At 55.4% G+C, this 27,338-nt stretch overlaps 4 protein-coding genes across 5 annotated transcripts; 1 reads left to right on the forward strand and 3 right to left on the reverse strand.

The window, feature by feature from the left end:
• Nucleotides 1-2,721: 2,721 nt before the first annotated feature.
• TRAF4 (TNF receptor associated factor 4) lies at nucleotides 2,722-9,301 on the reverse strand. The gene is made up of 7 exons (XM_082679895.1): nucleotides 9,079-9,301; nucleotides 6,046-6,097; nucleotides 5,364-5,468; nucleotides 5,127-5,288; nucleotides 4,877-5,038; nucleotides 4,636-4,791; nucleotides 2,722-4,375 (listed from the first exon to the last, which is right to left on the reverse strand). The coding sequence occupies exons 1-7, from the start codon at nucleotides 9,219-9,221 to the stop codon at nucleotides 3,743-3,745; spliced, it is 1,413 nt and encodes a 470-aa protein (XP_082536021.1). The 5' UTR covers nucleotides 9,222-9,301; the 3' UTR covers nucleotides 2,722-3,742.
• A 631-nt stretch (nucleotides 9,302-9,932) lies between these two features.
• NEK8 (NIMA related kinase 8) lies at nucleotides 9,933-18,364 on the reverse strand. Of its 2 annotated transcripts, none has more exons than XM_082680018.1 (15): nucleotides 18,297-18,364; nucleotides 16,267-16,472; nucleotides 15,795-16,027; nucleotides 15,425-15,556; nucleotides 14,732-14,940; nucleotides 14,497-14,576; nucleotides 14,023-14,204; nucleotides 13,752-13,902; nucleotides 13,270-13,346; nucleotides 12,822-12,939; nucleotides 12,031-12,181; nucleotides 11,622-11,785; nucleotides 11,359-11,517; nucleotides 11,043-11,201; nucleotides 9,933-10,651 (listed from the first exon to the last, which is right to left on the reverse strand). In XM_082680018.1, the coding sequence occupies exons 1-15, from the start codon at nucleotides 18,341-18,343 to the stop codon at nucleotides 10,623-10,625; spliced, it is 2,097 nt and encodes a 698-aa protein (XP_082536144.1). In that variant the 5' UTR covers nucleotides 18,344-18,364; the 3' UTR covers nucleotides 9,933-10,622. The 2 variants fall into 2 exon arrangements, with proteins under 2 accessions (XP_082536144.1, XP_082536145.1); XM_082680019.1 differs by having other exon boundaries at nucleotides 14,497-14,531; nucleotides 14,702-14,940.
• A 2,273-nt stretch (nucleotides 18,365-20,637) lies between these two features.
• TLCD1 (TLC domain containing 1) lies at nucleotides 20,638-22,417 on the forward strand. Its single transcript, XM_082678926.1, has 4 exons — nucleotides 20,638-20,916; nucleotides 21,253-21,335; nucleotides 21,429-21,511; nucleotides 21,907-22,417. The coding sequence occupies exons 1-4, from the start codon at nucleotides 20,723-20,725 to the stop codon at nucleotides 22,288-22,290; spliced, it is 744 nt and encodes a 247-aa protein (XP_082535052.1). The 5' UTR covers nucleotides 20,638-20,722; the 3' UTR covers nucleotides 22,291-22,417.
• Nucleotides 22,418-22,877: 460 nt separating this feature from the next.
• Nucleotides 22,878-26,089, reverse strand: RPL23A (ribosomal protein L23a). The gene is made up of 5 exons (XM_082678512.1): nucleotides 26,022-26,089; nucleotides 25,233-25,416; nucleotides 23,730-23,906; nucleotides 23,160-23,229; nucleotides 22,878-22,937 (listed from the first exon to the last, which is right to left on the reverse strand). The coding sequence occupies exons 1-5, from the start codon at nucleotides 26,044-26,046 to the stop codon at nucleotides 22,923-22,925; spliced, it is 471 nt and encodes a 156-aa protein (XP_082534638.1). The 5' UTR covers nucleotides 26,047-26,089; the 3' UTR covers nucleotides 22,878-22,922.
• Between the last annotated feature and the right edge of the window lie 1,249 nt (nucleotides 26,090-27,338).

Here is a 27,338-nt window from a genome sequence, read left to right on the forward strand (position 1 = left end):
ACCCAGGGGCCCCTCCCAGTTCTCGCTTCTCTGAGTTAAATTCTCTGAATGAACACCATTGTCTCCCTTTATCCCTTGCTTGATCTCCAAACCAGATATTTTTGCTGTAATTTGTTCCAATGCCTCCCCCCAAAAGGTGAGCTGCCCTTTTAGGAAATTGGACCAGACACCAACTTGGGGGCTTAAAATCAAACCTCAAACCCATCTCTTCCTGTGTAGGGGTGCAAGCCTCTGAAGCTCTCACTCCCACCCCTAGTCTGCATGGAAAATGTACTGTGACCCCCCGCCCCCCATCTACCCTCGCCTTTGGTGTGAGATGTTTCCTAGTTCACCCTGAGCCCCTCTTGCCAGCCAACCCCCAACCAGCAATAAGGGTCCAAGCCAGGGCCTCCTATCCACACCCCCTGCCTCCATTCCACACTGCCCCTAGAAGATACCTGGATCCTCACGCCGCCCACATACTGTAGCATTCATTCTCCATCTCCTTCATCTTCTCACCTGTGGTGGTTTATGGGCGTGATGGGGTTTTTAAGATTATTATAAACCAGTAAAAAGAAAAAAACTCACCTTTGATCTTGTCCTATTCGTTTAATGCTGTCAGTGTTTGAGATGATCTTTCTTAACGGTTTTTAACGTCTTAAGAGAATTTCTCATTTTTAAGGGGACCCCTATAGTATTTGTCCCCGTCAGAAGCCCTCCCACTCCATTATCCCAGACCAGGTGTGTTCAGTCAGCCCCTGGAGGGCACCTGGCTGACTGGCCCTCTCCCTAGGCAGGGCTGCAGGGGGCTTGGTGGGATTTGATGGTTAAGTATGGTTCGCTACCCCTCACTGGAGGTCCAGTTCAATGTAATGCCACTTTCACTCCAAGGACTATCCGTCACTGAAAAACGGGGACCTGGTTTGCTAATAAGCCAGCTTAAGACTAAACGACCCTTCCCCCCACCCCACAACCTTCTCCCACCTCGAACATTTTGGAATTTGAGGACCTCTGGCAGGTGGAAGTAATAGGTGGTGTGATCTGTAGCATGAGAAGTGGTCCTCTTGGTGGTTTGAATCTTAAGGGTTGAGTACTGATGGGAGAACTTTCTTCTGTCTGCAGGGGAAAAAAAAATCCAAAAGAGCTATTTACGTCCCCTCCTCCCTCTCCACTTTCTGCTGCGTTTGGGTCTGGGCTAAGATGTGATGGAGGGAAGGAAAGATCCCACAGGTTGTGGGACTCAGTGAGGGTGGAATCAGATGGTTAGGTGGCTCGAGTTGAAAGCACCCTCCTGAGCATGCCCTTTTCTGTGGGGTGCCCTTTTGTGAAGGTGCTTTGCCTCCTTTACTCCTCATCCCATCCCTGTGAAAGAAAACCCTCTTCTGCCTGTGTCAAATGAGACCTACAGTCAGCCTAGGGTCACAGGGCTAGACAGAGCAGATGGTTGAGTTGAGCCCAGCTCACGCTGTGAGGCAAAATCTGGCCTGAGTTCCACAAGCAATTATGACTGTCTGCAAAGGCAGTGAATGAGGGCTAGGCCTGGGCATGGGGTCAATCGCAATATCCACTGCAGGGAACTGAAGGCGGCACCAGCCGCCTTTGTGAACCTACCGCCTGGAATGGTGCAGTGGCACAGTGCTGCCAGCCGAGGGAGCCCAAGCTTGACCCGGGGGTTCTGGCTTCTCTTGGAAGGCTTCTGCAGAAGAGTGGTTCTACCTGTTGCTGCGTGAAGCCCGTGCTTAGGTGAAGGCATTTCCCCTGCTAGAGCCCATGGTCGGTCTTCTCTACCAGCTTCCAGGCTTCACAGTACCACGACAGTTTAGATGAAAGAGCCATCTTTACTTTCTCAGCAAGGCAGCCAGGGCTTCATCTCACCCTAGATCAGTGAATTTGACCTTTTGAAGGCTAAGTTGGTTAGTTCCCTGGGCTGGCTGTCTCAGGCTCAGACCCTTCCTATCACCTTCTGATAAGGGCTCTTTTCACCTGAGTCTCTGGGAAAGTAGAAAAGGCAGGCTACAGCCCTTGAAACTTCTCCGTACTAAACAATACTTCCCATACACTGGGCCTCTTCTCAGGGCCAGGCAAGAGTAAGGCACTTTATGCTGATGAGTTAATCTTTACGAATCTAGCAGGATTACTTTAATTTTACCAGTAAGGATGCCCCATGTAGCTAAGTAACTTGCCAAAAAAGCAAGCACAGCAAGGATCCAAAATCAAATCTACTGCCAAAATTAAAGGAAGCTAATCTAGTGACTGCTGGAGCTTAAAACAGAATCCAGTGACAGGGGGGGGAAAAAATCCAGGCCCTGCCCCAAACTAGCTGAAAGATCACTGAAGTCAATTCACTCCTCTGTTCCTATTTCACCAGTCAAATGTGGATAATCACAGGTACCCATTGAGGCCTGTATGAAAAGTAAGTATGGATGAGAAAATTTCAAGGCTCCTGTGCACAGTTTAGGAGTCCCTGGGTGTGGGCTGGGCTTTGGAGTTAGACTAACATTCATAAAGCACTCAGAGACATCCCTCAGTATCCACAGGGAATTGGTTTAAGAATCGCCAGCGGATACAGAAATTCACCAAGTCCCTGATATAAAATAGCATAGGCTTTGCATGTAACCTATACACATTCTCTGGTATACTTTAATCTCTAGATTACTTACAATACCTGATACAATGTAATACTATGTAGATTTGCCCATGAGTGGCCAAAACCTTTTGCTTTTTGTAACTTTCTGGAACTATTCCCAAATATCTCCAATTCACTGTTGATTGAATTCGAGGATGTGGAACCCACAGATACAAAGGACCGACTATTTTTACCGGGAACATGCATGGTCTTCACCACAGCCCACTAAGATAGGTCCTTTTATTAAAAGCTATTTCACTTGACTGTTGTATTAAATAATGCATATAAAGTGCTTACCAGTGTCTGCCACATCAAAAGTACTCAATAAATGGTAGCTATTATCATTAGACCAAGAAAGACCTGCCTAGAGCACAGGCACTAGTCCTTTGTGGGGTATCGATCAGAGACTCTCAACCTTATAAAACGTCCAGAGCCTGCACCTCCCTCCTCTAACCAGTAGAGGGCAGCAGCAGGCAGCTGTCCTCCACACAAAGCCTAGTGCAGTCCCTCTGTCTTCCACCAGAGGGCGATGCAGCAGGGCAGCTGGATCCTGGGGCCAGAGCTGTTGCAGTCCCTGACTGGTCCCTTGACTTCACAATTGGGCCCTGAGCAACCCAGATGAGTCAGGCTGGAACCAAGGTAATAAATACAAGTCAGGATTTATTAAAAATCAGGGCTCCCCTGCTGTGCCCTCCTGGCACTAAGTAAATAAATAACCAGAGGGGACACAGCTGGGGAGAGGAGACATCAGATCTCAAGACAGATTCTTTAACTACCCCTCAGTTTCCCAACTCCCCCTCCCCCCCTATGGCTCTTGGGACATAGCACCAGCAGGCACCTCAGTCCCTGGAAGAGTGTGGCCGGCACCAAGGCATGTCTGCCCTGATCCTAGGCAACAGGCCCCGGGATCGCTTGTTTCCAAGCCCTTGATGACCCTAAGACCTGCTCTTCCCAGAGGCCAGGGCTGAAGCACCAAAAGGAGGCACCTGAGGGTGGTAGGGAAGGAGGGAGAGGGAACAGGGTAACAGAACCTAGGCAGCGGAAGCAGCTGTAAGGGGGTCCGGCCCCCTCTCCAGGCTCAGCCTGCCTGATGGAGGTCATTTCCCACCCCCCTTTTTCCTATAGCTGGGTCTGCTCTCAGCTGAGGATCTTTCGGGGCAATTCAACAGAGGCACGGATGAAGACTGCATCATCCCGCACATAGTTTCGCTTGCGGATATCCTGGTGGGAGATGAACTTGGGGTAACCAAAGCCCAGAGAACTCTCATCCAGGGAGCCCCGCCAAGTGCCTGGTTTTTGGAAATTCTTCCAGTTTGGGTCAGGGTGAAAGGTCTCAGTGACATGCTGTGGCTTAGCCAGCCCAGGGTCGCTCTGATCCAGCAGGGAGAAGGTGACGCGGCGGGCAAAGGGCCACTCAAGGAGATTGTCAAAGGCACCTGGCAGCACGCGAATGTAGAGCGAGAGATGTGTACCCTCACCACTGCCATTGCCATTGAGGAATGCAGACACCTGCAGCTTGTAGCCATACTTATGCGTGTAGAAGGCGGGGCTGAAGCACTCGAGGTTGGGCTTGGCTTTGGCCTCCTGCAGCCTTCGCCCGTAACTGCCGATCTTCCAGATGAGCACGCCATCACTGCCCACGGAGAGCTCCTCCAGCTCTCTTCGCAGCTCCTGCAGCTCTTGCCGTTGCCGGCTCACCAGGGCACACATCATGGCCAGATGTGGCTTCACGCTCTCCTCCACGTGCCGTGCCATTGCCAGCTTAGGGCACTGTTGGCAAAGCCCCAGGCCATGGGGGAAGAGAGGAGAGTTAGTCGGGGCAAGCTCAGGGGAGAGGGGAGGAGCAGGTACAGGGCAGTGGGCACCCGGCTCTGAATGAGGGAGGTAGAGGGCTCTAGGAGGAGGCTGGAGCCGGCCAGCAGGGGGAGGGCTGAGGCTTCAGAGCAGCACAGCAGGGACCACTAAGGGCCTATGTCTGAGGTTTCAAGGACCAAGAAGAGAGCTGACAGGAAGGAAGAGAGGCATCTCACCCTGTGCTTGCAGCCGGAGTCTTTGAATGGGCACAGCACCAGGGCAGTGCTACAGCTGTCCTTGAGGTGGCCCGGCAGATCCTCCCGAGCCATGGTGCCCACGCCACACTGGTTGGGGCACGGCACAGGCAGCCTCGGGCACTGGTACTGGTGGCTCTAGGGCCGCAGAGGCAGAGAGAAGCAGTCAGTAGCCTGACTCCCTGCTACCTGCCCTGCAGCCCACAGCTCAGGAGGGCCTCACCTGGATGGTGTCAAAGACAAACTCCTTGGTGCAGTAAGTGCAAGGCTGGGTGCGCTTGGGGCACTCAGAGGTGGCATGCTGGGCCAGGAGCCGCCGCATCATGCGGGCACCGCATTTGTTCTCACAGTACACACTCTCTTGCGGGCACACACCTTCGTGGCTCTGTAGAAACGCCAGAGGAGCTGAGTTAAGGGATCCCTGGGCCACAGGTGCCCCACTCTCCCTCTACCCTCAGCCAGGCCCCACCCACCTCAAAGGCCTCCCCGCTGAAGTCACAGCCACAGAACTCGCACTTGAGTCGCCTCTTGGGGCAGTCATGCTGCAGGTGCGCGGGCAGATCCCGGCGGCTCAGCTTGGCGGGGCAGCGGTTGGGGCAGGGGACTACATTGAAGCTGCAGGTATTCAGGTGGCCCTGGTGGGAGGGGCCACAGTTAGTGCCTGCCCAGGGAGGGGCAGTCCCCCCACCCCGGCCCCTTCAGAGCCTCACCTGTAGGTGGCGAAGTGGACCACTCCAGCGGCAGCCCTCCTCACTGTGGATGCAGCGGATAGGCAGGCCCAGTACCTGTACCTCCAGCTCTGGGTCTGGGTAGATCTGGGGACAAGGAGGCGGGGAACTGGTCAGGGTCAGAGCCTGCTACAGTCCCCAGTTCCCACCTCCTCCACCCCAGAGAGCTTAGCTCTCTACCTTAGAGCCAGAAACAGCCCCTTGGTGTAAATTCTCCTCTGTGCCCAGGGATAAAGAGTGCAGCAGGTGGTCTCTGCTCTAACCTAGATTCCAGGGTCCCCAACATGCTGGCCCAGGACGCTCCCTTCGGAGCGGCAGCCAATCAGCCTGCAGCCCCAGGCAGCCTCCACACCCTTTGCTTCCTTCCTCCTGGTACAGGGGTCCTGGCCCTCAGCCACAGGGCTGGCCAGCCACCCAAACGGGAGGGGACACTTCTGGCGGGCACAGAGCGGTTCTGTATACCCCCACAGGCTGGGCATTGTGCCTGCCCTCCAGGGCAGACTCGGGCCTCATCTGCGAACTGGCCTGGTGGGAGGGAACAGGCCACGTTCGTAGGGGTGCATGATTCTGCGGCACCGGGTTGACACTGGCCCCGAGCCCACTGGTTGCAGCAGCTCCAGCCTCCACCGAGGGCAAGAGCCTGTACCTGGCACGGTGGACTCACCTTGGCATAGTCCAGAGGAAGTTGATCCTCAGGGCACTTGAAGACTCCTTCACTGTGAAGGGGGAAGGGACAGGGTCAAGGCGCCATACTATGGGAAGAGAGATCCCTGGGCCCCATCCCCTCAACCAGGGTAGCCTCCTTCCCTCACCAGACCGGTTCCCAGGTTCCCAGGCAGCCCTACCGGAGAGGGCAAGTGGAGGCCTGAGGGTACCCACTTCTATAGGACCACCAAAGATCCCAGCTCCTGTCCCGGGGAGGGTGGATTTGGGCCCAGTGGAGGCAGAGGCAGCTGCTTCAGACAGCATTTGGCCAACAGGTGGCAGCTGGCACCCCTCCCCCAGGATGGCAGCTGGACGGCGAAAGGAACAGGCTGCCCAGCCACCCAGTCCCCCAGGTTACTTTTCACTGGCTGGGCTGAAAGCTGTTGGGGGAAGGTGAACACGGATGGGCTGAGGTTAAGCGCCAGGGCTGCCCAAGCCCCTGCGAGGGTGCCCAGCCACGAACCCAGGGCAAAGGTCAGCTTGGGGCCACCTTACCCCAACTCTCCCCTCCTCCTATGTGGGTGTGTCTTCTAAAGCAAAGAGAAGGAAAGGCTCGCTCCAAGGTACTGTGTTTACACTCCCACCCAGTTCTCACAACCTGCCTGAGAAGGGGCTCAGTGTCTCCATTTTGCAGATGAAAGAACTGAGGCTCACGGGTGCACTGGACTGTCTGTCTGATTCCACAGCTCAGATAGTTTCTACTACGCTGTACACAGAAGAGAGGCCAGTCCAAGAAAAAGTGTCCAGGCAAGCATGGCCAAGGCTCTGGTCACTGCATGGCAGGCATCTGAAACCTGCTGCCCTCCCTCTCCTCCACCAACCCCACACCAGGCTAGGCTGTTAGCACTCAAGGAGCCTGTGGCATGCCTCCTTCTGCCAACGTGGCCTCGCCGACCCTAGCCAGGACCAGTCACGCATGCCTGGCGCGGCCTAGGCAGGGCAAGGGCTCACCCAGCAGGACTGAAGACCCTCAGGCATGGCATTTCTGGCAAGTCTGAGTCAGGTAGGTGGGAGGCAGGCAAGGATGAAGGCGGAAGCAGAGGCTACAAGGCAGCCCTGTCCACGATGGCGTTTGGCAGGACGTGGGCAGTCCATGCCCCAGGTGCTCAAAGGATTTCTAGCACCCACCTCCTCCCCCTGACCCCACGACTACTACTGGGCATGCTGCCAATGCCAATAATAATACATGCCCAGGCACTGAGGAGGTATGCCCGTGCCCACAGGGTAACCAGGCTTCCTGGACCAACCTGAGTAACAGCGCTGGCAGGAGAAGGGAAAGAGGGGTGGGCCGTGGGGGAGGGGGTCTGCTTGGCTGCTTCAGGAATGTGCTGACTTAGTGGTTTTGGAGTCAGGGAGGGGACTGAGGCAAGTCCCCAGGCTTCAGGCAGAAGATTAGCCTGGGCAGCTTGGGGCCCAGCCAGGACAAAGGTTCGCCCAGTGCCATGGACACTCTAGCTGGTAGGGTGGGAGGCGCAGGGCCTGTCCCACCATCCCTTCCCTCCCGGGCCTCAGCGTCAGGGTTCAGGCGCCAGCCGAGGTGGGGAGGCAAGGGCAGAGACTGCTCCAGGCCGTGCAGTGGAGGCCCAGGCCCAGGGGAGAAGACAGGATGGGGGGAAGGGGCTGTGGGAGAGGAAGAGGGGATTTCCGGGAGGGGGAGGGGAGAAGCAGCAGAGAGGGACAGAAGAGGGAAACAAGCCTGACAGCCCCCTCCCCCGTTCCTTCCCCGAGGCAGTCAGGGTGGGTCAGCTGAGGAGGGGGGAGGCTCAGCTGGCCTCATCTGGAAGCCAGAGGGCTGGGGAAGAGCACGGGAGAAGACAATGGGGCTGTGTGTAGGTAGGGGAGTGTGTGTACACTGAAGGGAGGAGGGAGGCGGGTGAGGGAAAAGGAGGAGGGGGCAGCACAGCAGCTTGTGCAGGAGCATATGTGAGGGCAGGACCGGCCCAGGCTGCGGGGAACCGAAAACAAAGGGCCTGCTGAGATTTCCGCCGGGCAAGGGGCTGCGGAGGACGCAGGGACGGAATCCCAGAGGTGCTCTCCCAGCCTGCGCCCCACGAGCCCTCAGCAAACAGCCTCCTGACACAGGGCACTGGCTGACCCAGCCTTCCCCGGTGCTCTTGGCCCACGACCTCCCCACGACACGGGGCTCCCTCTTCTTGCCTCCCCACACCCAGGACTGAGCAGGTCCCAGCGTGGACAGGAGACTCAGAACACCGCAGGGCGCCCAGAACTCAACGAGTGCCCAAGAGCCCACGGAAGACCTGGGTCGGGAGAGCGCAGGGGGCGTGCAGTCACACCCAGGGTGCGACCCCCTCCCCCTCACGACTTCTAGACCACTCGCAGTACTCAGGACCCCCAGGGGCAGGGAGGGACACCCAACGGGTTCCTGTTTCAGGGGAGATCGGGAGCGTCGTAGACCTCCCTCTATCGTGCGACCACAAGCAGGCCGGGCTTACACCCCAGTTAAGCCTTTAGGTAATTGTGCGACCGTGGGCAAGTCGCAGCCTTTCTTTGAATTTGAATCTCGTTTCCTCATCTGTGAAATGGGAGAACAATAGCTGCCGTTCTCGGAACGTCCGAAGAATCAGAAAAGCTTAAGATGGGTGAAAGCTCGGAGGCTTAAGGTGCTGCGCGGGGCACAGGGTTTTGTCCTCCTCTTCCCAGGATTCAAAGTTCAAGGGTGAAGCCGTTCTGGCTCTCAGGTGAGGGGGAAGGGCCGGCCACGGATCAGGAAGGGCGTCCTTTCCCACCTCCACCCTGCGGGAAGGCACGGAATTCTTCCCACCTGGCGCGTGGCACGCGGGACCCTACGGATCAGTGCGTGGGGTCCTCCCTCAGGGCCTGACGTCACTCCCGCCCTGTGACGTCACGGTGGGCGCCCCTGAGGTCACGGGGCCGCGGCGCAGACAAAGGCCCGGCGTGCCTCCGGCCTGGGTCCTCCCCCGGCGGCGTCTCCCACCCCCACCGGCCGTCCCCTGCTCCCGCCGGGCCGCACCTGAGGAACTCCTGCAGGCAGGTGTCGCAGAAGCGGTGGCCGCAGGTAGAAACCTGCACGGGCTCGCGCATGGGCTTCCCGCACAGCGGGCACAGCAGCCGCCGCTTGGGCTTCTCCAAGAACTTGTAGTCAAAGCCGGGCATGGCGGGCGGGCACGGGCAAGCGGGGCCGGGTTCGCGGCGGCCCCACAGCCCGCGCCTCGCTCCAGCCGCGCTCCCGGCTGCGGGCGGCGCCGACTGGCAGCCGTGGCCTGCGCCCAGCCCTTGAGCTCGCCCGCCGGAAGAGGGGGCGGGGCCGTGCCCGCGCGGTCCTAGTGCCCGCCCCGCAGGGTTCCCCACCCACCCGGCGTTGCGGCAACTTCGGGGTCGGCACTCAGACAGGCTCTCCCCCTCCAGGAAGCAGGGTCTCCTCTTTATGCTTGGGAACAGAGATCGAGGCCCCGCTACTCCCCAGGGCCGGGGGTGGGGTGGGGTGGGGGGGAGCTCTGATGCTGGATGGGGCGGAGAGCCTCGGGGGACGGGCCGCGCCACGAAGATTCGCTTCTCCGGAGTCAACAGCTCGGCCTCGGGGGCCACGTGTCGCCCAGGGGCCCGGGGCTCCAGCTTCCAGGTGCTAGGCAGCTGAAGCCTGGCAACCAGATCCGGGGAGCCCAGCTGGGCGAGGAGGCCGGGCTGGGAACTGGGCCAGAGGAACCTCGGCCCGGGCCTCAGGCTGCGCCCACATTCCTCTCTCCACCGCGGCCCTGCAGCCCAGATGGAGCCCAGCCCAGCCCTGGGGTGGCCGCCACCCCCAGCCCTCAAGAGACCACACTCTAGGCAGGCAGCTGATTTTTTATTGGCGCTATTTCCCAGTCATCTGGGAAACTAGTCTGGTCCAGCCAGCTACCCTTTCTCCCAACGTGCTTTGGGGGAATGGCATGGGGTGAAGGGCAACCTTCAGCAGGGATGTCCTCTGCGGTATACTGCAGCCCATGCACTCCCCCAGGGGAAGAGAGGCACTCAGATTGTGTAAACCCCTGCCTCAGGATATAGGAGTGGGGGCAGGTGGTAGCACTCCCGGGACCTCCCTGCCCCAGGCAATGCAGGGGCTAGGCCTCTGGAATGGCCAGAACAGGCAGGCCCCAGCTTGCCTTACTCCAAAGCACTGAGCTGCGCTCCCAGTAGACACCTGCGACTTATTTTCAAACTGGGCTGGGGGAAAGGGCAGCATCTAGGTGGAGCCACAGCTACCTCCAGCCTTTTTCTGCAGAGGCTCTGGGGACCTCCCTGCTTCCAAAAGTTACGTCTGGCCTCCAACTCTAGCCAGGCTGAACCCTGGGGACGTTGACTAAAGATAAGAAGGGGTGAGGAGGGGAAAGAGGGACGTTGGGGAAGTAGGGTGGGTTGAGTTTTACATATCCAGGGCCAAAGGCAGAGCAGGGGCTTTACTGGTTCTTATACCCCATTGATGATACAATCCAGGGGGCTGGTCATGCCTGAGGCACTTTTCAAGAACATTTACAGGAGAAGCAATATCGGGGTCGTCCAGAGGTGTATCCAGGTGCCTCAAGGGGGGACTGGCTCATCTGTGACCGCTGGAGAGCACAAAAGAGAAATCCCTGCAGCCTCCCAGAGGGCGATGCCCCCAGCAAGCCTCAGCTACTTCCACTCTCACTCCCACACTGGGCCCTGGACTCTGGACCCTGCCAGGCCAGAAACAGAGGTTCAAACTAAACTGAACTTGAGGGTTGGAGGAGAAAGAACACATTTGGGCCCTGAGGAGGAGCGGAGGCAGCCCTTCAGGCACAAGAAGCACCTACCCTTGCCCACCCCAGGAGCTCACTTTTGCCCAGCAGCTTCTGCTTTCATTTATCTGGGGGCTGAAAATGCTTTTAATAATTTGGGCTGTGACCACTGGGGATGGGAATGTGGGCAAGGGCCAGCTGGGTTAACCTTTGTGTGGGTGAGGGTGAAGTTATAACTCACGGCGGATAGCCAGGAGAGTGTTTCCATGGCAACAGGACACAGAAGTCACTGTGTAGGGGTGCATCTCATCCAGCTGCACTGGCCTAGGGAGTCCAGCATCCTCATCCCTCCTTCCCAGTCGACCTCGGGCCCCTTTGCCCCAAGAGTACACTTCACTTTCTGCCAAAGAGAATCCCAAGGAGAGAAATGAGAGAAAGACATACCTTAGCAAGCAGCTAGCTTCCTAGATTGCCATACTGGCCCCAACATGGGGTTGCTGAGTTCAGTAGCCCTGAGCATAACCCCCCATTGCTCCTGGGTCTGCCCACACCCCTACCTGCCCCAATGGCCACAGTGAAGGCATCCCCACAGGCCACCATTGCTATCTTGATTCCCTGGAGGCCTTGGACTTGACAAGGTACCCGGCTGACCCGGCGAGCGATGGTACCCAGCTGCCCATGCTGATTGCTGCCGAATGTATAGCAGTCACCAGAGGCTGTAGGGGAGGAGAGAGGAAAGGAAGGAAAGGGTGCCTCAACAGAGGGCCCAAGGAAGCCAGGGGAGTCCACCTTTGGCCTCCTGTGCCCAGGTCCTACTTACCAGTTACAGCAGCTGAATGAGCAGTGCCCAGGTCCACGCTCAGCAGGGGCTCGCGGTCCAGGGGTGCAGAACCTAGTGGTGTGAAGCTCAGGGCCTCCTCCACTTGCTGGTGTGGGGCAGGCTCCTCCCCTAGGGAGAGATGGTCCAGGCCCAGCTTGTTGAACCTGAGGGCAGAGCCAAAAGCCAAGTCCAGCTGACACAGTTTATATAGACTGTCCTCCCCCAACGTATCTGGGCAGGAGCTGGTGCACCAGGGGACATATCTTACACTGGGTTGAACCCACAGAACACTCAAGACCCGCTCAGTTCTAATCCCAGGTGGGAGGTAGGCAATGACAGATGGAGCACTGGCAGCTAAGGGAGGTCGGGGAGGGCAGGCTAGTTATTGTAGTGCACCTAGTTCACGTACCTGTTGCTCCCACAGGCCAGGGCTTGGCCGGACACAGTGAGGATCATGGAGGAGTCAATGCCACATACAACCCGCTGGGCTTCCTGTCCTGGGGGCATGGGTACCTGCTGGGGGCAGCTGTGGGACTCCCTGTTGCCTAGTCCCAGCCGGCCTACAAGGAGAAACCGGCACTGGGCTAGTTTGAGCTTGTCTAGCTTAGTGATAGTAGGATAAGGAGGACCCACAGGGCAGCATGAGTGAAGGCTGTTCCTGACTGAAATGCCCATCCTTGGCCCCTCCGTGGGTCAAAATTCTACTCCTTTAAGGCCCTGTTCAGGTGCCACGTCTCTCTTCTCCAGGTAGAGCCCCTTGCCATTCCTTGTGTTCCCACACCTCTGGACCTTGGGTGAGCCCTGATGCTGTCTGTCCTCTATCATGTTGGAGATGTGTCATCCTTCCCCCATCTAGACTGAGTCCACCAGGAGGACGGGGACCCCTATCTAAGTCATCCCTAGTTTCAATGCCCAGCCTGATGCCTGACCCAGGGAGAGGCACAACATATATTTCTGGATGAATGAAATCTCTCTCATTACATCATGAGCACCCGAAGGAATCGACATCATGTTCATCTTGTCTCAGCACCCAGCACAAGGTGGGCACATACTGGGTGTGCAATAAAGGTTTGTCGAGTGAATAAATGAATCAGAGAGAAAAGGAGGAGGAGGAAACAGGCCATAGGGTAGAAGATGGCTATGAAGAGGAACAAATCATGGCTGGGGTGTTCCAGAGGCTAGAACAGAGTGAAATCTTACCACCATCTCCGCGGCCCCAGGCAAATAGTTCTCGCTCAGTGGACAAGGCCAGCACATGAGACGCCCCACAGGCCACCTGCACCATCTCATAGCCCAGCAGGGCCTCCACAATGGTGGGCTAGACAGAGAGGAAGCAAGGGCAGACTGGGCAAGGGGCCTGGACTAGCCACCTGGCCTCAGCATCCTCCGTAGGGATGAAGTTGGAGGCTGCAAATTCTCATGAGGTGGCTGTCTCTTTAACTCCCCCCCACACACATATTGCAACCACTGGGGAAGCCTGGTCTTTCTGTACTTCCCCAGATGCTGCCCAGAACAGGTGCAGCCTGGGAGGTACAGGGACCTGTGGCTGCTGGGGATTCCCCTGCCTCCAAGCTGGGTGTCAGCTCTCAAATGTGGGCTGCTTGCCATCTCCCCACTTCCTCCTCCCCAGTATACACTCAAAACCCACCTGGCTGATGTCATTGAGGCTGCCATGGCCTAGGCACCCATTGCTGCCACTGCCAAAGGTCATGATGATGCCTCGGTCTAGGGAGGGGAGTAGTGAGGAAAGGGAAAGGAAAGAGGTTAGGCTGTTTTTCCAGACAGACCAGTGCAACCTTGGATCGGAGGAGCAAGAAAAAGTTAGTTGGAGGCTAGGGCTGGAAGAATTGGGTGGGGGAGAAAAGGACTGGGGTCTTTCTTCCCAAGTGTGTGACTTTGGACAAGTGACAGCCTCTGAGCCTTAGTTTCTAGATCTGTCAAATGGAGATGATATAACTGCCTTGTCAGGCCTGCTGTGAAGGTAAAGGAGATCGGGTAAGTAAAGCACTCCCTGGAAGATAAAACCATTATTAAGTGAGCAGTTAGCAAATGAAAGGCAAGGAAGGAAATTGCTCTGGGGGGGTCTTCTTATAGCTGAGTCCCCACAGGCTAGTCCCCTGACTAACTCACCAGTCAGGCAGGCCGTGAAGAGGTCCCCACAGGCCACATGCTTGATAGTCACACCCGACTGGCCCTCCAGGAAACGGGAGATGAACTGGGGCTGCTGCTGCTCCACCGCCCCAGGGAGGAGGGGACCCCCTCCAGCGCCTAGGGGCGGGGCCTGCGAGGGGACAGGGGAGGGCGTGGGCGGCGCCTGAGTGCTCTCAGCTCCTGAGCCACGCCCCCCTCCATTCAGGGCCCCACCCCACCCCCACCCCCACCCCCACCCCCGCCTGCTCACCTCCCAAAGTATGAGGCGCCCAGAGCGCGTGACGCCAGCCTTCTGCGTGCGCCCCGCTGCCACCTGGACCACCTCTGTGTTGAGCATTGGCAGCCGCAGCGGCACACTGAGCCCGCCACCCCACACGTACACCGATGACAGGGGCGGCGGAATGGCCGGCCGGGCAGGTCCCCGGGGAACACCTGCGGGGACAACTCATCAGGCCTATTAAATTGGTGGGATGGACTTCCCTGATGGTCCAGTGGATAAGACTCCACGCTCCCAATGCAGGGGGGCCGGGTTCAATCCCTGGTCAGGGAACTAGATCCTGCAAGCATGCCGCAACTAAAAATCCCCACGTGCTGCAACAAAGATCCCCACATGCCGCAACTAAGACCCCGCACAGCCTAAATTAATTAATTAATTAATTAAAAAAAATAAATTGGTGAGAATGCTATGGTGTCCGTCGGAACCCCTGCGGTCGCCCCGACTTACCTCTGCAACGGCCACTGGTGGTCCTGCCCCCTGTGCTGCCGGGGGCCATGGGTGGCCCGGTGGCCAGGGGCTTCTCTGCCCTGCAGGACAGATGGGGGCCTCAGGACAAGGACCCTCCCTGGCATCCCCACACCCAGAAATGGTGGACTTGCCGAGAATGCCCCTCTCTGCCCCAGGCCTACTGTGCTCCCACGGGGTGCCCCACTGCTGCCCAGGGCCCCCTCCCTGCACCGGCCTCCGCATGCGGACGCTGCCCAGGTCGGTGTGGAGGTTGAGGAGCGCCCGGATGCAGAGGGGCTGCGCCATGATGTGGCTGAGCGGTGGCCGCTGTGCAGGCTCCAGGCTGAGAAGACTCAGAACCAGCTGGCGCAGCTCAGGGCTGTACCGGTCAGAGATGGGCGCAAAGGTGCCGCTCATGATCTTCAGCACCAGCGCTGGCAGGTTCTGTGAAGGCAGCACGTGTGGGGTTGGCCAGAACCTCAGGCCAGGCTCTTAAACTGCAGCACCCCCAGCTCCAGCCCCAGCCCCTAGCCTGGTGGGGTGGCCACAGCCCTGCACTCAGAAGCCATCCGTCTGGTGAGGGGACTCCCAGGATGATAGGGGAGCCAAACTCTGCTTTCAAGAACCTCTGAGAGGGGAGCTGCAGCCATGTCAGCTGGCTGCATGTTGGGAAAACTCACGTCTTGCCCTTAGGAGGGTCCTTAATCTGATGGGAGAGCCCTACCCTCAGTTTAATGGGGGTCCCAAGCCCTACCTTAAGGAACCCATAGTCTTAGGGAAGCCACAGCCCTGGCCTGGGGTAATCCACCAGTCTGATGAGAGAGACGTAAGTGAGCCACAAGAGAAGAAACACAGAAGTGGTTGGAGCCAAGGACTTCAGGAGATAGAGGTAGGGATCTCAGTTGTCCCCCCAGGGGGACTTACTCACCGCAGCCTCAAAGGCCCTCTTGAGGCTGGCCAGCTCATATAGGACACAGCCCAGGGCCCAGATGTCACTCTTCTGGTTGTAGGGCTTGCCCTCACACAGTTCAGGGGAAATGTAGCATGGAGTACCCACCACCTGCAGGAGGGAAGCTGATATTACAGCCCCGGGGTGGGAGGACCAAGGCTCTGCCCAAAAGCCCACTTAGAGACAGCTTCTCCCCAAAGTAGGCAAAAGTGCTTCCTCCTGCAGGACCAGCCAGCCAGAGACTAAGGGGCCAAGGTCTTGGAGGGGTGGGGCTGGGGACAGGGGTGCAAAGTAGACCTTGGCCCTCAAAAGCTCCAGCACCCTTGAGGTCCCTTCCATGCCCAGGCACCGTGTAGGCCTTGCTCTTGCTGCTAAGGATCTTGGAGATGCCGAAGTCACCAATCTTGACGACCATGCGGTGTTTGTCTAGAAGGATGTTTTGGGTCTTGAGGTCCCGGTGCAGGATGAGGTGGGTGTGCACGTGATGCAGCGCCAGCAGGATCTGCACAAAGAAGTGCAGGATGGTCTCCTCCTCCAGCAGGGAATTACAGCGCTTCTGGATGAACTCAGCCAGGGTGCCACCTGCAGTCGCAAGGAACTAGTCAAGATGCAGGCTGCTCCATGCTTGAGATTTTCCTTTTATGAAACTAAAGACCCAGACAGGGCAAGGGCCTGCCAGTGTCACACAACTGGGGTCAGAACCCTATACCTCTGACCCTCAGCCAAGCCCATTCCGAGGAGGGAAGCTGGCTGATCTGTGCCTGCCTGTCCCAGAGGTGAGCGGCCCTTGGAGCCAGGCCAGTGCAAGGAGGCTGGCCCACCTGGTGCATATTCCATGGCGATCATGAGAGCCTTGTCCTCCAGGAAGTTCTCGTAGTACTCAATGACATTGGGGTGGTTGAGCAGCTTGAGGACCTGGCACTCATTCTGGGCTGCCTGCCTCTCTTCCTTGGTCATCTGCTCCACTGGGATCTGCTTGATGATCACCAGCTTCTGGTCAGCCTTGCGAAGGCACAGGTGAACAATCCTGAGGACGTGGAGTACAGGAGTGGGTACCAGCTGAGCTTCCTTAGGACAAGGGAATTGGCACCTAGACTAAGAAGTCATCTAAGTTGGTGCGCAGAACACTGAGTTTAGGAATAGGGAGAACCGACCACAAGCTGTCTGAGACCTTGGGCAAGTCGTTTAACTTATCTGGGACTCAGTTTCACCACAGGCACAATGACTGTGCCTAATAATAGTCTTGGTCTCTGTAAGTCCGCACAGACTCTGGAGTTAACTGCCTGGTTCAAATCCTGGCTCCTCCTCTTACTAGTTATCTGGTCTTAAATTATGTGACATCAGGATCTGGAAAGTAGGATCGATCTCACAAGGTTGTTGAGAGGATCAAATGAGAATATGCATGTACTGCACTTAGCACAGCGCCTGGCACATCAAAAATACTCAGTGAGTAGGAGCCATTCATTTTATTATTTTCTGCCAATTTTGTAGTCAGTGTTCATAAAAGCAGGGTTTTGTTCTTTCTCCTTCACCACTATAGCCCCACTGCATAGCCTAGTGCATACCCCAGCACTTAGTAGGAGCTCAATAAGTATCTGTTGAATGATGGACTATCTAAGTATCAACTGTATATCTCCAGCTCAGACCTCTCCTCTGAGCCTCAGACTTACATATTCAACTACTTGCTTTGCACCTCTACCTGAATGGCTGGCAAGCATCCTGAATTTTAACAAATACAAAACTCTTGATTCCTGCCCTTGAAACCTTTCCTTCCTCAGTTTCTTCCATCTCAGTAAATGACACCACCATCCCCCAGTTATTAAAGTCCCTAAGTTAGTAAAGTCAGACACGTGAAAATCATGCCAGAATCTTTCCCCTATCTCACGCTAACATCAGTAAATCTTGTTTCTACTACCTCCAAAATAGTGGGAACCCACCCATTTCTCTGTGTCTTCTGCTATAACCCTTGGCCAAATTATCATTTCTTGCCTAAAATACTGCACTAGACTTCAAATGGTTCCTTTCACTCTTGTCACCCTCAAATCTAAATTCTACACAGCAGCCAGAGTGACATTTTAAAAATGCAAATCATATCAAGACCATTCCTTTGCTTAAACCTCATTTCCTTTACACTGCAAATAAATTCAATTCCTTTACCTCAGCCTACAAGGCCGTAATTTGGTTCCCGCCCTCTGTGACAATCACATTTTATTCCATTCTTTACCTTGCCCACTACGTTCCAACTACATTAGTCTTTTTCTCAGTTCTTTGAATACTCTGAATTCTTTCCCACGTGAGGACCTTAGCATAAACTGTTTCCTCCGCCTGAGAAGCTCTGCCTTTTTCAGACTACATACTGGTCCTCATTCCTCAAGTCTTGGTTTGAAACTTCACTTGCCAGAGAAATTTTCCCTGATCATCCCAAATGAATAATCTCTGGTGTTGTACTCTATTCTCGCCGTTTGTTAATCACTGCTTTAACAACGTCCTGTTTATTGTATAATTTTCCGATAGTCTGTAAGCTCCGAGGCGGAGAGCACGCCTGTTTGGTCTTAACTGTATACCCAGTATCGAATGCCTGACGTGTATAGTTGCTGCTCAACATTTGTTGAATGAATGAGTCAGGATCAAAGAACAAACTCTGAGAGGGGCCGCAAAGGCTGGCCGGGGGCGTGACCTCCTTGGAGGCGGAGTTTCCCAACGAAGACTAGGACAGGAAGCCTGCGGAGGGCTTCCCGGATTAGGCGCTCACGCATCGGGGCGGGGCTAAACGGGTAGCGATTTTGCTGTCGGAGTTGGGGCTTATTTTCCCTCTTCCCGAGCAATTGCCTCCCCCAGAGCCCTGGCTCACCCGAAGGCACCTCTGCCCACCACTCGGATCCGCTCGTACTTCTCCATCTCATTTCTCAGAGTCACATTTCCGGAACCCCAAAACTCAGACACAGCGCGTGCGCGGGCCCGCCCTCTCTAGGACCACGCCCCCTGCACTGCAAGATAATTGAGGGGCGGAGCTAGTGGAGCTAGGTGTTGGTTCAGCCTCTCATTTGTCTCCGCTAATTTGCACCGTCCCTGCAGCCCGGATCCGCAGTCGCCCTCCCAGTGTGCAAGGAATGGGGCGATATGCCATTTCTTGGCATGCCCCGCAAAAGCCAGCACCTTCCCAGCTACTTCCTACACACGTGGCCGCATCCGGCCCTCGCAAAGCTTCCTTAGACCGCAGGGGTTCCCCGCGCAGGCCGAGTGAGGGTGGGAAGAAAGGACCGATCTCTCTCTGCCCCACTCTTTGCCCACTAGTGACGGTGTTTCCGAGGGAGAGGGCAGATTCTCACTGGCACGCAAACGATAAACACTACCAAAGCTGAACCGAGTCGGCGCTCTCGGTCTGTGGGGCAGGGTGCCGGATTAGTTTCGTGTTTGCCTAGGGAGGGACCGGGGAAACCCCGACCTGTGCAAGTTGATTCACCTAGGGAGGACGTGACGCGGTCTCCAGGCTGTCCCGACTAGTGAGCTAGTGAGCACTGCGCTCGTCAACACCCTCAACTCCCCAACGCACACATACAACGCTGCCGCTGCCGCAGAGTAATCTGCCTTCAGTTCTCAACTAGAGAGAACTTCCTTGGGGGAAGATGGGAGGGAAGTGGATTACTACCTGAAAGCTTCGGGGAGAAGGGGAAAGACCCTTGTTCGGCTGATATGGGTTCAAGGCTTCTGCCCAGAGGTAGGGGGTCGGTTAGTACAATCGTCCAAGATCTTGACCAGAAGTGAGTTTAATTCCAGGTCGCTCCCTGGCGCCTCCTGCACTTCACGAGCTCCATAAATGCTCAGTTTAGGGAGCAGGAAGGATGGTGATTAGTTAAGGGATAGCATCCCTATTTCTGAGTGGGCGAGGAAAGTGAGGAAAGGGATGTTTATCTTCAGCTCCCACTCTGCCCCTTGAAAGGGTGCCCAAACCTACCCACATGGAATGACCACTGGAAGGGCCCCTCATGAGGGCCCCTCAGTCTGGCTCAGGCCGCTGTGGCTGTCGGACAAAGCTGCCCTGTGAGCAAAGGGGAGCACAGAGTGGAAGGCCGCTCAGCCGGGACACTCCGTGCTCTCACCTAGAAACCGATTGGGCCTTGGTTGACCAAGAAGCCCCAGAGGGGTTAATGTGTAACCTTGGAGCCATCAGGGGAGGCAGAACAAACACCCAAACCGCTTTGCGCCTCGGGTTTCTGGCTTTTCCTCCCTCTCGCAGCACCTCCACCACCTCTCCCCCGCCCCCGCCCCCGCCCCAACTACTCCTTTCTCCTTTACCCCTGTCCCCGCCTCTCCGCCGCCCTTCAGTTTGCCTGGTTCCTTCGCGGGCGGGAGGGGATCCCGCGCCACGGTGAGGACAGGCTGACACCTAGTGGTCGCGAGGTGCAATTGCTCCACGCCACTGGCCTGCGGAATGAGAGTCACCCCAGCGGCCTGGGCAATCGGCCGTCTTCCCCGCCCTAGCCTCCAGGGAGCAGGGAGAAGAGAGCTAGGACTGTCTGAGGGAGGACTATGACTGCCGCGCGGCCCCAGGAACCCAAGAGCCGGACGGGAAATGGGTGATGAGTTAGTCGAGTTTCTAGGCACCGACTCGGTGCGGGACGAGGTAGAGGCAGGTAAACGTGTTCGTCTTGGGCTCGAAGAAGCTAGTGATCCAGTGGAACAAGGTCCGGGCGGAGATCACAGTCCGAAGCGGGGCACCGGCTGGTCCCCAGAACCAGGGATTAAGGACGTGGGTTGTGACGGGCCTCGCTTAGTTCTGCTCACAAAGGAGTTGAGGGCGGGCAGAGAGAGTTCTCTCAGTACCCGCCCAGGCAGGGGAGCCGGGACCCCTGGGGAAAGTTGGGCATGCGGGTTAACTAGGCCAAGCGAGCGAAGTGGGACTCCGTCGGCAGTCGGGAGCTGCCAGCGAGGGGTGGCTCGAAGGCGGCGCCCCGGGGACAGCCCATTTTGCCCGGAGTCCGCGGGAGCCTGGAGGCGCCAGGGGGGGCCCCGGGAAATGGGGCCCGCGCCCGCCGCGCTGCAGAGGCGCCGGAGGGGCGGGGATAGGCGGGCGGGGCGGGACGGGGGCGGGGGCAGAGGCCGGCTGGGAGGGAACTGGAGGAGCGAAGGGGCCTAGAGGTCTTCGCCGAAACCGTGTGTGTGAGGCCGGCGGCCGGCAGGAGAGGCGTCCGGGGTGGACTGGCCTGAGAGGGAGCCCCTTTCCCGAACGGCCGGAGGAGGCCACCTAGAGGGCGGACAGAGGCAGGGAGGGCCAGCATGCCCCCAATGCTCTTCCCCGCCCTGCCGCTGCTCCTGGGCGCCACGCTGACCTTCCGGGCGCTCCGGCACGCGCTCTGTCGCCTGCCTCTGCCTGCGCACGTGCGCGCCGACCCCCTGCGCACCTGGCGCTGGCACAACCTTCTCGTCTCCTTCGCCCATTCCATTGTGTCAGGGATCTGGGCGCTGCTGTGGTGAGTGAAGGACTGGGGGAGTGAAGGTGGCTAGGGGACCCCGCATTACTCTTTCCATCACTCACCGGCGAGCTAAGGCCCAGGCAGTCTCACCCGACTCCCGGTTTAAAATGCTGTCCAATCAGGAGCGGCAGCAGCGCCGGGGGGCGGGGGGGGGGCGGTGTTCTCACCTGGGAAACAGGAGACACCTGGGTTTCAGCCGAGCCCCTCCTGGCTCCCCCGTCAGCCAATAGCGCCAGCCCAGACCCTCCGGGGACCGGCAAGGGTAATGGCGGGGGGAGTCGTGGGTCCCTGGGGATACTGACATGAGAGCCTGCCTTCTCCCTTCCCTTCCAGTATATGGCAGACCCCTGAGATGCTGGTGGACGTTGAGAGCGCATGGTCGCTTTCTGGCTATCTGCTTGTTTGCTTTTCCGCAGGTAGGTCTTGCCCAGGAAGCATTAAAAAGGGGGGACAGGGGTAAGCTTCTTGTTCAGCACCATTTATGACCTCTTCCCCCAACCCTCCGCTAGGGTACTTCATCCACGACACACTGGATATTGTGGTTAGCCAACAGGCACGAGCTTCTTGGGAATACCTCGTCCACCACGTCATGGTGAGAAGCAGGGGATGTGGTATAGACCTGGTGCTAGCAACCTAGTCTCAGCTGTCTTTCTGAACCTGGGAGGTAAAGACCATCTTTTCTTAACTCCATCCCCACCCTGTGTCCCACATCTCATGCTAGAATGCTGAGGGCTGGCAGTCTCTGGGCCCTTGCTTCACTATTTGAGGCCAGCAATCATGGCCTCACCTTCTTAAGACTGGAAACTCCACCCAGAATCTGTGGGGAGGGATCAAAATTTAATCTTGACTCCACTGTAAACTATATTTCAGAAAGCAAGTAAGGGAAGATTTCCTACCCCTCAATCTCGTAGCCTTGTTATTCCCACCAACTTCCAGGAAAGCCTTGACATCTGGGTCCCCTAAGCCATTCTCTCCCTTGCCTTGTAGGCTATGGGTGCCTTCTTTTCAGGCATCTTTTGGAGCAGATTTGTTGGTGGGGGCGTCCTAACACTGCTGGTGGAGGTCAGCAACATCTTTCTCACAATACGCATGATGATGAAGATCAATAATGCCCAGGACCTCCTCCTCTATCGAGTCAACAAATACATCAACTTGTTTATGTACTTTCTTTTCCGACTGGCCCCTCAGGCGTACCTCACCCATTTCTTCCTGGGTTACGCCGGCCAGAGGAACCTGGGAACCTTTCTGCTGGGCATCCTGCTTATGCTGGACGTCATGATCCTCATCTACTTTTCCCGCCTCCTCCGCTCTGACTTCTGCCCCCAAGGTGTCCCCAGCCGGCAACACAAAGACAAGTTCTTGATTGAGTGAAAAACGCAGTTAGGGACTTGTGGTAAGGACAGCAAACACAGCCAAGAACACCCTCACACGGACTGAGAAGAGACTTATTAGCCCCTTGCCTGAGGTGTCCTCTGGGGCCAGCCACTCCACCTTTCAAGCCTGCACCCACTATTGAAAACACTAATGAAAGCACTCTTCTGAAGTCCTTGTCCTTCCTTGGGCAAGGGGTGAGGGAAGCAGACAGACCGGTTGGACATGGTAGATGGGTATGGGGACAAGGTGCTACTGGAAAGCCAGCCAACCCACACTGCCCTGAAATGGATGCTAATGAAAACTCTGGATACTGGTTTCATACAAAGCCTCTTCCAGAGATGAAGGAAGGGGTTCTTGCAAAGCTTCTTGCTTGGTCTCTTACCTCATGATGGAGGCCAAGTTGTAGTTGTCCTAAGATGTGTCTGGGTCACAAATATCTGTTACAGGTATGGTGAGGTGATAGGGCTGAGTGTTCCAACAGGTTAAGTAGACCAAGAGTCTTGCCCAAGCCCTGTTACTTAGGTGTGTATATACCATAGTATGGCCTCCCACCCAGAAATCAACAGAAAGAAAAGAAGCATACATCTAGTGAAAACTTTTATATTTAGAATTAGTCAGCTGGACTCAGTTTAGATGATCCCAATCTGAAAAACAAAAGGGAGCTTTGTTACTGGGAGTTGAAATGTGAATATTAAGCGGGAAATGTCAAAGTTAAAAAGCAAATTGAGGGCACATGGTGAGGGATAGGGCCTATTAAAGACGGGGCGCAGTCAGTTGAAACTAATCACCGAAGTCAAAGTTTGGTAACTAACAGACACATCATTTGCACCCAGGAAGCGGGGGTGTTTGTAGCAAAGGAAGCTTACTTTGTTGGCAACATCCAAAGCGTCATAGTCAGGAGCCAGTCGAACATATGCCTTCTTCTCTCCATCAGGCCTAGGGTGGAGAAGGAAGCCTTAGTCCCTACTGCCCTCACTGCCCCCATATGCCCTTCCTTCCTCCCCAGTCTTCTGGCATATCAGTGGTTCCTTTGTTCATGTCACTCCCCCGCCCCAAATAGTGATTTTTCCATCATTTGCGCAGAGGGGGTCAGGGAAGCCACTAAGCCACAAATGAAGCCAATTCCATTTTATGGGAAACACCACAGGCATCCTGACATTAACTGTATCTTACTCTAGGGTCTGCTTCTGTCTAGAGATAGGGATCAAGAAAATGAGCATCAACCCCTTAAGTCCTAGAGGAAGGACAGCTGATGTTTCCTCAGAAGTCCATACTCCATACAAGGGGCTGCAATTACAGCAGGGGCTGCTCACTGGGAAGTCTACTTCTGATCCCAAAAACAGCATCAAGGAATTTCATGCCATTCTGGTTTCCTGGCTTCTGACAAGAGGCCCAGAGGCCCCGGGTTCCTCCCCATCCCACAGGACTCCACTCACCTGATCAGGGTGTTGACCTTAGCCACGTCAATGTCATAGAGCTTCTTCACAGCCTGTTTAATCTGGTGCTTGTTGGCCTTGACATCCACAATGAACACCAGTGTGTTGTTGTCTTCTATTTTCTTCATGGCTGACTCGGTGGTGAGGGGGAACTTGATGATGGCATAGTGGTCAAGCCTGGGAGAGGCAAAATGGGGTCAGCTGGCTTGGGCCCAGTACAATAAAGAATGCGCCCTCTTTTTGAGCCCAGGTGCATCAGACAACGAGGTAGCAATCATTTGTGTCAGACTTTGGTCGCTGAACAGTGTCATCACGTGCACCCTGAAACTTAGGGACCTGGAGCCTCAGCTTGGGGACATCTCAAGGGCTTTCACGTTAAGTGATTAAACAATCATTTTTGAGTTCCAACTTTATTCATTCTTTTACCTGACCTCAACATTTCTGAAGAGCAAATTTCTAGAAGAAATTTGAGACTTAAAAGGTTAGACAACTTAACCCAAGAGCACAAAGTTAAGACTATGGGATCTAGAAACTCAGGCTAGGGTTCCAAAGAATGTTGGTGCTTCACTATGAGGCTGAATTGACTGTTTTGCCCCCTTTGGTTGCTGAAAACTGGCTTACAAGCCATCAATTCTTGAAAGCAACTTTTTATTTACAGCTCAGGTTAGTTACAGTGGCCATCTAACACAGCTTTCCCCCTGAAATTTAGAGAAGCAAGGCTCTATTTGCCTGGGTACACCATCCTCTTTTGAAGAGAGATCAGATCTCAATCTCTCATCACACTAAATTCTAGGTCCAAATGGCAGTAAAAAGTCTGTCAAGTCCATTTCTCCGTGGACACAATCCACTCTCCTGCCTTTTTCTTAGGAAGCAGTGGGAAGACCCACTGGTGATAACCACTACCATGGCTCTACTCTAAACTGTGCTCCCTAAGGTCGGTCATTACCACTAGTGACACCGAAACACTCAAGTACCCTAACCTTTTCCACTCACTCCCCCAACCATTCCTTGAGTGTAAACATTTGGGAAAGTGAATGAAAAGAAGTTGCCATACACTGCTGCAGGTCTTCACCGTCCAATACAGATAAATGAATCTCATCAATCTGGAATCATCCCACATCCTCACCTTACAGGACTATTCCCCACAGCAAAGATTTAAAAAAAGTGCAATGAGGAGCAACCTAAACCTGGAACCCCCAAACAAAGAACATCTAAGTCCCACTTTATACTCACAAGAAGGTAGACTACATATGAAATGATGATTAACCTAACAATTCGCTAATCTTGACAGTGACTCTGGGTTGTTTTAAACAATTCTTGCTAATATGCTAAACACACCTCCTTTCGTTTTTAAAGAGGGCATTATTCTCTTCATACTTCCTTTAGACAAGCACACTAGGTACCAACGTGGTTTTGAGAAGCCATGCTCTAGGTTTGGTAAATTTCCAAATTACCAATGGAGGATACCCAAACATCTTTTCATGGGTACGGGGCAGTACTGACTTGTTTCTCCTAGGGGCGCTCTTCCGAGGATATTTGGGCTGCCTCCTGAGCCGCAGTGTTTTGGGCCGTCGGAAGGTGGGTGACGTCCGGATCTTCTTTTTTTTGTGGCTGTGTACGCCTTTCAACACTGCTTTCTTGGCCTTCAAAGCTTTTGCTTTGGCTTCGGCTTTGGGAGGGGCAGGGACTGAGAGAAGGAAAGAAGGAAAGAAAAATCCCGAGGATGCGAGATTCAGAAATCAATCACTTCCGGCCTCAAGACCCATAGTGGGCGCCCCAGGCCACACGTGCATCAGTGGTTCCTTTGAGGACATCACAAGTCTCAGGAATTTAAAATTTTTCCATCATATGCACGTTTCTAGGGGGAACTTGGGATACGATGAGAAAGAAACTAGCAATGACCGAAAGCTTGACACTTGATAAAAATGTGAACTAGTAGTTTTATGTATACCGTCGCCCAGCCATTGGCGGAGAGTATATAGCCCCATTTAACATGGGGATAAGAGAAATTGAAGGTACCGATTCCTTACATGTCTAGAGACATGGAGCTCCCCAGAGCCGACTGTTTGGCTGTCCCCCGCAGGTGGTACCGGCCGGGCTTGCCTCCCCAACACCCTTCACTGAAGCCCAGACCGTGCGGCTGGGCCCACGCGCTCCTCAGCGTTGCCAAAACTCGAGGAGCTGTCCCACAGCACACACCGCAAGGCCTGGCCCAGCCATCATCCTCCCAGTCCATTCACTCTGCGGGGACCCCAGGCCAGCCAGCTGTGTATCCCCAGCCCCAGCACACACCTTCCTTCTTCGCTTTCGGCGCCATCTTCGTGAAAAGGGTTTCCGAGACTTGTTCCCACGGGCTTATAGAGTCAAGTCTCACAGAAGACTCGCGATACTTTTTAGTTAAAGCTGATTGGATACTCCGCAGCGCGACGCCCGCCGGGAATGGTAGTTAGATTTTATTTCCTCGCGAGAGCGATTAAACTAGCACCACCCCTCCGTTTGTTAGACCCTAAAGCTTCATGGGGGTTGTAGTGTTTTGGAGACGCGTGTTTATTTTATGTGGCGGGTGGATGGTGTAGCCTGCGGCTGCACGGGACTGAGCGCTTCACATCTTGAGCAACTTTAGGGAGAAGGATTACAGGATTGCAGTTACACTGCAAACTGGAATTAATATACTGTAGTTAGATTGACTCAGGTAGAGTGAAGCAAAATTCTATAACGTTAGAGCAGAATTTGCCCAGTCCAACTCCCTCAGACATCTGTGGAAATTGAGGTCGAGAGAGGGGACACGGCTTATTTATAACACGGTGATTAGGTGGCGGAAAAAGTCGAGTCAGGCGGAGGGGAAGAGCAAAGTGTCAGAAGAGGTAGGAGGTGGCCACATTGCCCCTATGACAGATTTCATGCTGTCTTCCCGATAACACTCTTGAAGAGACTACCAATTATTCCAAATACCCAGAGATCAGATTTCTCCAGGATACGCTCGTTCTTCTTGGGAATAATTTCATTCACAGTCCCCTCCCTTTAAGCAGTCTTCTCTTCCTTGATCCAGTCATCTTTGTGTCCCCATATTCAGTTCCTGACACAGAGCAAGGTTTAGTAAACGCTCGGGTTTTCTTCTTTGAACGACTGTGCTTATCCCATATCACATCTCCTTTCTGTCCTGCCCCTCCTCTCTTGGAATCACCTTTGAAGGTGAGATTTGTTGTGTGCTACCCCCTCTTCTAGCCTGCAGACTGCAAAAAGGAAAAGTCCTGGGGGAGTGGAGGTAGATTTCAATGGGGTCAGAGCGAAGAACGCCCATACCAAAGGAGAGTCCCCATGTCCCAGAGCGGTGACTTCTCCAAAGGGAGGAATTCTGGGTCCCCTAGCCCTCCTTTATCCTCCATCAAGGGAGGCAGCTTGGTCTTCGGCGCCCCAGGCCCCCAATCTAACACGGCAGCCTTGGAGGAAAACGCACCAGATTTCGGACCTCTCTCTCCTTGGTGGTACCTCGTTCCGACCCTGGCACCCCCTCTACGCTCCCCACCACCACCTCCCAGGGCAGAAGGGCGAGTGGGGGCAGACCCTATGAGTCACGTCCTGGGCCTGGAGTTGAGGAGGGAAGCGCCG

Source organism: Grampus griseus (genome assembly GCF_964374135.1).
Source record: "Grampus griseus genome assembly, chromosome: 20".
Lineage (NCBI taxonomy): Eukaryota > Metazoa > Chordata > Mammalia > Artiodactyla > Delphinidae > Grampus > Grampus griseus.